At 39.9% G+C, this 10,518-nt stretch overlaps 1 protein-coding gene across 1 annotated transcript in view; it reads left to right on the top strand.

Moving 5' to 3' along the window:
* The first annotated feature begins 244 nt into the window (after window positions 1-244).
* LOC311261286 (dynein axonemal heavy chain 2-like) overlaps window positions 245-10,518 on the top strand; it is a 49,471-nt gene continuing 39,197 nt past the window's right edge. The window contains exons 1-16 of the mRNA XM_084359785.1: window positions 245-326; window positions 1,325-1,530; window positions 2,140-2,272; window positions 3,251-3,433; window positions 3,681-3,895; window positions 4,176-4,328; window positions 4,949-5,102; window positions 5,310-5,419; window positions 5,703-5,832; window positions 6,619-6,813; window positions 7,056-7,200; window positions 7,442-7,634; window positions 7,855-8,055; window positions 8,374-8,530; window positions 8,664-8,838; window positions 9,745-9,908. Of these exons, the coding sequence (XP_084215911.1) occupies window positions 1,337-1,530; window positions 2,140-2,272; window positions 3,251-3,433; window positions 3,681-3,895; window positions 4,176-4,328; window positions 4,949-5,102; window positions 5,310-5,419; window positions 5,703-5,832; window positions 6,619-6,813; window positions 7,056-7,200; window positions 7,442-7,634; window positions 7,855-8,055; window positions 8,374-8,530; window positions 8,664-8,838; window positions 9,745-9,908 (2,502 nt within the window). The 5' untranslated portion in view covers window positions 245-326; window positions 1,325-1,336. The remainder of the gene's footprint in view (window positions 327-1,324; window positions 1,531-2,139; window positions 2,273-3,250; window positions 3,434-3,680; window positions 3,896-4,175; window positions 4,329-4,948; window positions 5,103-5,309; window positions 5,420-5,702; window positions 5,833-6,618; window positions 6,814-7,055; window positions 7,201-7,441; window positions 7,635-7,854; window positions 8,056-8,373; window positions 8,531-8,663; window positions 8,839-9,744; window positions 9,909-10,518) is intronic.

The raw sequence follows: 10,518 nt of genomic DNA, 5'->3' as shown, positions 1-10,518 counted from the left end.
TTCCACCATGCTTCAACCGTGATTAAGAAAAACAATTCCTGCAGATCGGAGATGGCCTTTGTGATTAGGGTTTAACATGAATTGATGGCTGTTGACAACCTGTTTTTTGTTTTTGAACACTTGACACTTGAGTAATCGCTATAGACCCATGCTACTGAGGTACTCAACTAACTCTGCATTCCTGTTTCTGACACTCTCTTCCTCTCTTAACTCTCTTATTCCCCACCTGACGTACAAGGTGTTCTCCAATAGAGTGGGTCCTGGACCATAGGATTTTTTTTGAGGTGGTTGATGCTTTCATTCAGAGGTTCACAGAGCTGCTTGAGGTAAATATTCCCCTCGCTCACACATGAACCGACTCAAACCTGCACACTACATCTCTATAAATACATGCTGTTGAAGTCCATGTCAAGACAAGCAACCACTCCTGTAAATATTGAGATTACACACAGGATTGCCATGCGGAAGTCTTTAAATGGAACTCAGGCCAGCCACAGCTGCTTCCTCTATCTGAGTTGTCAGCTTCTTAAAAATTACTAACGTGTGAAGCCCCATTAACCTGCTGATGTGTCAGTCATTTCAAATTCATGCCATGCTTCCAAGCAGGACTGGTTTTAAAGTCTATCCAAGATTTCAGACAGCTGAAGATACCAAATGTGTCAGACCAAATTTTGGAGAAACATGTATGATGTGACACTCAAGACATCAAGAATATTTCCATTTGATCGAACGGTGCAGCCATAAAAAACATGAACTATTTGTTTTGGATATTTCATGGGATGTAAACATCATCTAGCTTCAAAGGAGAGCTGGATTTAGCTGATACAGAATTTACAGAAAGTTTAAGATCTTCGCAGGTGCATTACCAATAGTTATAGAAATACAGTTTGTAGGTTTAATATTCTCGCCAGCAAGAGTAGGCATTGATCATTACGTGATTAAGGTGTAATTGCTAACTATATGATGACATGATGATTACTGTATCATTTTATTCTTCAGCTCTGTTGTCTTCCTCTGGTTGTAAAACACTTTTCTTAAAGGACAAAATTCTAATTTAATCATTATCTATTCACACCCCCCGTCGATGGAAAGTTGAATGAAGTTCCGTATTCCACGAAAACGTCTGTGTAGCTTCTCAGAAAAACAGTGTTGTATTCATTCAACGTCTTTTGTGTCTTCTCTATCACTCCTACATTGTCCTCTGAAATCCTCTGAAATCACTGGGATATGACCTTCAATTTATTTAGTCGTCAAACTGAAAATTGATTCACAAAATATTTAATTTTTTGCAGATACGTTATGTATTGTGTATGATTTGTGACAGGTATGTGACTGCATGCATCAGTTTGCCCGTTGGGAGGATGGTCAGCAGCGCCAGTCACCGATCTTCGGCACCATCCAGGGACCAGCATTCAGCCGCTGCCTCCTGGAGATAGAGGGCAAGTTCCAACGTGGCCTACAGACACTGCGCTCTGTTGACAAGGGCATCCTTGATGTGGAGAACACCACATGGCGCAATGAATTCAACACGTATGTCTATTGCTCTTTTACACATTCAAACTAAAACTAAATAGAACAGTATGAAAGTATTAGCATGGTTTTAAGCCCAACCACAAAATCAAAGACACAATGTCCTCATGAAAGCATCTAGCAATACCTGAAAATGTTTTAGCTTTTCTGATATTATCTGTGTGCATGCTTGCTACCTTACTACATGCTACATAAGATTTTAAGTTACTCTTTGGCATTAGCTAATCTCTCTCTCAGGTCGCTATTTTCCAGTATTTACATGTAAATAAAATACTAAATTAAAATTCTAAATTCAATGTTTTAAGTTGTTTGAGTGACCAAGCGCAGTCAGTAATGAACAACCGAGCTCCCGTCGTCCCTTTTAAAAGCAGTAATAGGTAAAATACACAACATTTATGTCTGCGCATATCAATTGCACTGCAGCGTTAATCAGCATGTTGGTTTGGAGCCAGGAAATTAAACCAAACTGGCACAGACACAAAGTATTTAAGTGTAGTTTAGTGTGTTTTTACTGTATTTATCAGCTGATCTTCACAAATATATGTTTTCCTGTGTGGGTATGTTCTTTTGTGTGTGTGTGTGTTTGTGTCTGTGTGTGTGTGTACACAGATTTTGCGCGATGGTAAAGGATCTGGAAGTGATGATGCAAAACCTGATTAATTCAGTGTTTAAGGCCCAAGGGAACCTGGTGCATCGAGGAGTTCACATTGTGAACACTTTTAGGCCGATGATGGCTCGAGAGGTGTCTCTCACACACACAAACACACACACACACACACACACTAAACCATACACCCTCAAGTCCTCAGTTAGCTTTTTAGGTGTGTCCCGATTTTGATTTTGATTTTGAATTGATTTTCCCGAAAATCAATTGGGCCCTATAGACTTTAAAGATGACACAGCTAGCTTTCCAGTAGCCCACAGCTTCACTTCCAGACACTTATCCTGTGTGCTCGAAGTCGATCAGCTGACTGGTAACGGAGATCTCTGACAACGTCCAAGATTTTTTTAGTAAAATAAGTGTTATATAGCTTTATATTCCAACAGTGATCACTGTTATAGAGTGTTTGGTTAGTAACTTATTCCTCTCCTCTTCCTGCTCTTTCAGTAAAAGAGACAATACATTTTCTGGTATGCCTTTCCCCTTTATCCAATCAAGACAGACAGCTCCATAAAGATGAAGTCAAGCAGTCGTTGTATAGTACCCAAATCTTTTTAAAGACAAATTTGAAATGTAGATGACAGTTATCAGGGCATATCCAGATGAGATAGTCTGACAATGGCATTGCTGTCAGTGGTGAGAAATAAATCAAAATCGAAACTAATCTGGGATTTAGAGAATCATGACACCCCAATTGTTTTACACCACTCACTAATTATGCATTTCTCAATTAATCACATTCTCTGACCTATTTATTAAACCTTTAAAGTTCATGTACTGTATGTATGGGTTCCTCATTGAATGTCTGAGGCCTCTACGGCTTGTTTTGGCTAATCCAAACCAAAGTCAGTTTTCTTCTTCTTAGGTTCATAGACAGCCGCCTCTACTATCACTTCCCATATAAGACACGGTGTACTGTATAGTTCATCCTTGTTGTGTTGTATTTAGAGCTTTTATTTAGATCCTGGATTTGTCTAAGTGTAAGTTCCATTCAGTTTCTTCTCATACTCCACACAATTCATTTACTCATTTTCATCCATCCAATCCTCTCCATCCCAGGCCATTAAATGCACCATTGATGATAATGTGGAGCTCATTTACGATAGCTTCAAGAGGGAGCTCAGACTGATCAACAGAAAAATGAACCAGACAACATGGCCTATTCCTGACTTTATGCCCCGGATGGCAGGCAAAGCCAATGTATTGAGGAACCTGATAGCTCCCTTTGAGACGCCCATGAAGGTAAGTGCATTAGACTACACAGTAATCTTTGGCTTTCTGTCTTGGTGCATACCTGTTTTTTCACACCATCACCTAAGTAGTGTAGAAAGTAAAGGATGACAGTAAGAACTCTGCACATGCTGATTATGCTTTGATTGGATTTTAACCATGACTGTAAACAGATAATATACATGGTCTTAAGTGGACCCTCATTCTGGAGCTCCTTCCTTGACTTATTCCTCCTTTGTCCCCTTTCTTTGTCCTCCAGGTGCTTCAGAATGCCTTCTTCATGCCTGAAACAGACAGCCGCAAGCAGATAGAGACCATCTATTGCCAGACAAAGCAGGCTTTGGATGACATGGAGAAGGAGACCTTCAGAGAGTGGAGCCAGAACCTGGATGGACAGTACTTAAAAAGGCTGGAGCAGCCACTCCTGGTGCGCTGCAAGGACGAATCCGGCATGTTGAACATCAACTTTAACAAGTGGGTCACACAAACACTCAAGAGACTCAAGGCGTTCACATTAAAGTGTACATTCACCCAGTGTCTTACACTGTATACTGTTGTCTGTGTACTTACGTCACACAAAACTCACAAACTTTAACCATCAGTTGGATACAGAGATTATTATTGTTATTATTATTGTTATATATTCATGTAAAAACAAAACAATTTGACACAAAAATGAAATACATGTGTACATATTCGTGACAGAAAATGCGCAATTTTTTTTATTTTGTGTTTTTAATGTTTGCTTTTCCAGATACCTGTTGAACCTGTTCTCTGAGATCGAGTACTGGGATCATCTGGGATCGAAGTATGAAATACCCCAGGATGCACGTGACATTTACCAGTACAGGGAGGACCTCAGACTCCTGGAGGAGAGAACACGGCTGGTGGTCACAACCTATAACAGGTCACACACACACACACACACACACACACACACACACACACACACACAGACATAAACACAGAAAAGGAGAACAAAATGCATGTAAACGATGAACAATGATAAGGAAGGGGATTTACTTGGGACAGAATTGAGAAACAGAATTTTGTATAAACTGAATTTCTATATTTTGTTGTTTACTATTAAATCCCCCAGGCAGGTTTTTTAAACAAATAGGTGTTTGACTCCTTTTCTAGTGCAAGGAGATGAGTTTGTCTTTTCTTTCTTGTGTGTCATGTTTAAACATCACAAACATGCCAGAAAAGCAGGAAAGTGTAGTTAGCGGCAGACCAAACTACATCAGAATATATTAAACTAAAAGTCTTGGTAACATTCTGAATTGCCTCTGTGACTTTCAGAGGATTTGAAAAACACACATGAACACTCACATTGACAAACTCACATACACACATTCTCAACACCTTTTAGATACTGTTGCCTGCTCTTGTAGTACTCACCCAGTATACACATTAATATTTTCTAAAATGCCTTCTTATTTGTGTGTGTGTGTGTGTGTGTGTGTGTGTGTGTGTGTGTGTGTGTGTGTGTGTGTGTGTGTGTGTGTTTGTGTGTGTGTGCATCAGGATCATTGATATGCTGTCTCCGATTGATATGGGTCTGTTTCGGGAGCGTATTCGTTTCATTGATGCAAAGATGCAGCCGGGCCTGACCAGGTTCCTGTGGTCGAGTAAAGCATCTGACATCTTCATTCGAGACTGTCTCCCGCACGTTGACAAGGTTGAAACAGAGTTCACTGCTTACTGATGTTGACATGTGTACAGTTTTATTTTTACTGTATTAAAGTTTTGTGAGATTCTGTCAAAAACAACTGACAAGCTGTTCTTAACAGACCTGGAACCTATTTTTGGTCCAGTAAGAAAACCAAATTGGTTTGTAGTCATTGAGGAGGTCCTTTCATCTTGCCTCCTCCTCATTACACTCCAGGTCCAGAGGATAGCTGATGAATACAAAGCATCCACGGCATCCATCTCCAACCTCTGTCACAAGATCAGTGAAACATTACTGGTTAGACTGGATGGAAAGACTGTTTACAGGTAACAACAGACATGTGATTTCTTCCTTATTACATGGGACGCCTAATGCAAAAAAAAAGCATAATACATAAAATAATGCCAAGTGCTTCTTTGAAATCTCCTTGCCCTCTGTTCAGATGTAGAGTGAATGAGTAGAAAACCAACAGATAGTTTAAGTCAACAGCAAGCATCTCCACTTCTTGACATTGTCTAAGGCGATAAATACGGGCTGTATTTTAATTGTACCTTAACTGGTTTCCTTTGCTGGTTGCATCTTGGGCATTTCTCCTGTTGTAATTCTTAGGAACCTGGAGTTTGAGGATGACCAAAAGGCTCACCAGCAGAGCCAACTCAAAATACTGCGCTCAGCACACCAGGATATAGCTGATATCATGACCCGCATTCACAACACCTTCTCTAACGACGGACCTGAGGTCTGTGCTGAGTTTTATTCATTCAGTGGCAGCATTCCATCAGAAATGTGCCTTCATTTCGAGAAAGTTATAATCTGGCACATTTATAGGATTGTTATTTTAGACTTACTTTGTGATAGGGCTGCACAATTCAAAGAGAAATCACAGCTTTGCTAAGTGCAATATCCAAATCGCAAGAGGCTGCAATCTTTTGATGAAGGTAAAATATGTCAACAATTATCGAACCGTCATGATTGTACTTTTTTTTCTGGTGAAAATGAAGATTGTGACACAAAAAAATGATAATTCCCATTAATCATGAATCATATTGCAATTGCAATATCTGTCAAAATATGATATATAATTTTTTAACCATTTCGTGCAGCCCTACATTGTGCTAAGTATGCAAGGATGAGCCAAAAGCTTAGAGGATAGAGAAGCAAGATTTTTCAGGTGCAACTGTTAAGTGCATATTAGTTCAGTTCTTTTCCTGGAGATGAAGTTTAAAGTAGTCCAAAAATTGGTTACAATAGACAAGTATTGACCCACATAAGTTGTTTAACCAGTGTTTAAACTCGTTAAACACAAAAAAATTTAATAAATTGAAAATGTTGGGATTTTAAACTTTCTCAACTACTGCTTGCACAACCAAGACAGCAAAGATTGTAATCAGCAGCCGTATCTATTCGGTAGTGACTTTTCTTATTGAGAGACAGATTTACTAAGCCCTCTGATCTTAATTAAACAGGCACAGCCCAAATTTGCACCTCCTTGTCATGTGTGTAAATTTTTACCATGGTGTTAAAGGTCCAGGAGCACTGGGTGACCTTCACAGAGAGGGTGGACCATTTGGTGGAGAAAGCTCTAAGGATCAACATCAAGAACTCCATGATGAAACTCTCCATGGCAATCAATGGAGACAGCAAGACCACCCAATCACCCAATCCCTTGTTTAAAGTTCTGGTAACACTGCACCGGGCAACTCCTCAAACCACACCAAAGGTACCAGCAACCCTCTCAGTAACATGATAGTGATGTGTTTATACAGTGTTCAAATATGTCTGCATGTGTTAGGGAATTGTCCACATATGCTGACTTAGTCTTACTTATTCTTACTCAGATGCACGCATATAGTCATCCGTCCTATCATTGTGCTGCAAGTTTAAGTTCTGCTCCCCCCTCTTGTGTCAAGCTGAGTGTCGGTATGTTTGTGTGTGCATGTGTGTGTGTGTCTGTTTTGACAGGTCGAGTTCTCCCCCGCGCTTGCAAAGCTTGCTGAGATTGTGAACATTTTGCCTCAGCTCATCAACACCATCTCAGAATTTAAACGACTGGCTGAACTTCACCCTGGCAAACAACCACAGGGGAATCCCATACACATCAATATAGGTTAGAACAATTTTTTGTTTTGTAAACGTGTCTTTCGTTTTATTGCAAGCTTTTTTCACCAATCTTTTTTCCATTTTTCGAGAGAGAGTACTAGTGTGTACACCTGAGCTGTTTATACTGGGCGCTGAGCAAATGTGGGCCTGATGTGTATATGAAATCAGCTTTAGATGTGACCATGTCTATCTTTCTGTGCTTCTAGTCTTTGTCCCTGTTATCACCTGAGTCCTTTTTGATCCTTCAGAGCAAGACGAGGAGATACGGAAGATTCAGGCTGCTCTTTCCTCAGGGATGACAGCCAATGTCAGCCACCTGCAGGCCTCTCTGAAGAACTGGGACAAATACAGAGATATCTGGGAGATCAACAAGGACTCCTTTATACAACGTTACCAGAGACTAAACCCACCAGTCACGACTTTCGATGCAGATATACACAGGCACTGTTGATCAAAAAACTTATTTCTAAACATCCACACAGACTGATATCCTGATTGTGTTTGTTTTTGTTTGTTTCCATTCCCTAAGTGGAAACCCTTTAACTTTATTCTGTCTGAAGACATTCTCTAAAATCTGTTGTTTGCCAAGATGAAGCATGCAGAAGCATTCATCTCTCTCCTCTGCTCTTGTGTTCTGTCCATTCTCTGATTCACCCTCCAGGTACACAGAAAAGGTCAACAGTGTTCAACTGGAAGAGACGCTACTGAACATCGGCTTCGTCATGCTGGACTGTTCAAAACTTAAGTCCTCCTTGGTGCAGCACTGCAGTGACTGGCAGACCAAGTTAACTCAGCTGCTCAGCCACATAGCCAGCACCCGTCTAAAAGAACTTCATGCCTCAATGCAAGACAATGGCAACAGGTGGGGATTCAAGTGAAAGGACTTTATTTTGGGCTGAATTTTCATGTGTTCATTACAGACAGAAGGACTCAAGGAGCTCATGTTCTCATCGGGGTCCATGTGTTACGGTTGTTGTAGGTGGTTTGTAAGTCAAGTGACAACATGATGAATTTAGGTAAAAAAAGAAAGAAAAAATATCGATTTAATCTATCATGATCTCTTTAGTCATTAGGGGAAGAAGAGATGGGAAGATACAGGAAGAAGCTTTTGAACTTGAGATACGTATTCTGCCAAAGGTTGTGTGACACATTGTTGTTTTGTCTGTATGTGTGTGTTTAGGCTGAAACAACCCCCCCAGACACTGCCGGAGCTTCGTGAGAGCCTGAAACTCTTGGAGACTCTCCAGGGTGATTTGACTAAGACAAAGGTTCAGATTCCTCTCATCCATGATCAGTTTGCTGTCCTGGACAAATATGACGTTGACGTGGAACAAGATGTAAGTACCTCGCTCATGTATAAAGACAAACAAATATACAGCCAAGTGAAAGTGCTGTATATCTACACATAAACACATAAACACATAAACAATGTCATCATTATTCCAATCGTGCCACTTGGTTCACCCACAGGTGCACAAAATGCGTGAGATGCTGAATGAGAGGTGGGTGTGGTTCCAACAGCTGTTGATTGACAGTGACATCATGCTGCAGAAACAGAAGGTGAAGTTCAAGGACAACCTCATCCTTTCGGCTAAGGAGCTCAAGAAGAAGAGCCACAGCGCTTTTACGGACTTCAATAGAGCAGGTCACACATAGTCTCTCTGTAACACTCATTATCCGTTTTTTGCTTATACACTTTACGTCGTCAAGTAAATACCTGACAAACAAAGGTTCTTGGTAACATTTAATGTAGATCTGTAGACCTGTAAATTTAAATATTTCCACAAAGCAGCATAACAACTCTACTCACAATTGTCTAATTTAGCCAGACAGATTACACAACATATGTTACTGAATTTACTTTGGTAGAATCTTTGGAACCAATCTTCTGATTCTCAAGGCATATACCAACAAGGGATGCAACTATTATATACAATATATACGTTTTTGATGGTATGATTATAGTCTGAGGAAAAGGGCTGGTTTCATGGATTATAATGGATTCATTTATTTCACAACACTGCAGATGTGTGAAATCACATGAGCATTTTTAATGAACGTTTTTATTGTATTTTGACCCCACAACATATAAACCCCCATTCAAACACAAATGAGGGGAGTCACGCTCGTAACAACATGTGTGACTTTGCTTACCTGAACTTGTTGTAGCATGCCATTTTAAGATGGTGCACCATGTTTCTCTTTGTCCTTCCTGTTGTCTGCCAGTTCACCAGCAACTGTACTGTACAGCTGCTGTTCATAGAAAAAAAACATAATGTTCCTCTTTTGAGAGTGAGAAGAGAAACGCTGTGTAGCTGAGCATTCACGGAGACAAAACCATGACATTATAAACCGTTGTTAAAAGTGACGTCTGTAATGGTTGCACCCCCTATTCCAATCTGAGTGTGTTGGGAGAGATGACCTGTGTTTTGTTTTTGTTTAGTATGTTCTTTTTACTATATATATTTGACAAAGTTGTTAGTTGACAATCCATGGTTTGGATGATTGCTTTTTCACTTATGTGTGTATCTCCCTACATTCTCATATCCAGGGCCGTTTTCCAGTCAGCTGAGCACTTTGTTCGCCTTAGAGGAAATAGCAGGCCATCGCATCCAACTGGAGGCTCTAAGACAGGAAGAGCGCACCATCCTTCAGGGGCTGGAATTCTTCAAAATAGAATGGCCTCCATTCAAAACCATCCAGATGCTGGAGAAGGTCTGACACAGCACTAGGCTCATAGTCTTAACATACTGTTGTAATGCCATAATTGTATGCAGACTCAACGTAACCTAGAGAAGGTTTCTGTGGGAATTGTGTTTGTGAGGAACTGGCTCAACGTGTGTGGATGATACAAGCAGGTTATAAGCTTTTTTGGGCAGTTTTAAAAGTTTTTGATTGAGGGGTGTCACAGTATTCAGATATTGACGATAAATGTGATATTAAAAAATGAAATATTGATATTGTGTTATAACACATCCCCTCTTAAATCGGCTTGTTACCCGCCATAAACAGAAAATGGAGTATTCAGTATAATAGTACTTTTTGTAAACTTTTGTGCAGATTTGGTTATAGACACTCCTCCAACTCCTCACACTTGCATTTTAAGTGTAATTCATTTGCCAAAAAAAGATACAAAACACGCAATAAACACGGGTAAAAATTAATTTGACATATCATTTTTTAAAAATGTTCTTAGTGATAACATCAATATCACGGATCCTTTAGGCCATGACAATCCTGAAGTGAGAATATGGTATCGTGACAGCCTTAATTTGATGATACAGTATGATTGACGCAGAATCCATCTCAGGTTAAACCTAAGATT

This window comes from Pagrus pagrus (assembly GCF_965226575.1).
Source record: "Pagrus pagrus genome assembly, chromosome: 8".
Taxonomy (NCBI): Eukaryota; Metazoa; Chordata; class Actinopteri; order Spariformes; family Sparidae; genus Pagrus; species Pagrus pagrus.
Note: the sequence above shows the minus strand (reverse complement) of the source record. Positions and strands in the feature narration are given on the sequence as shown.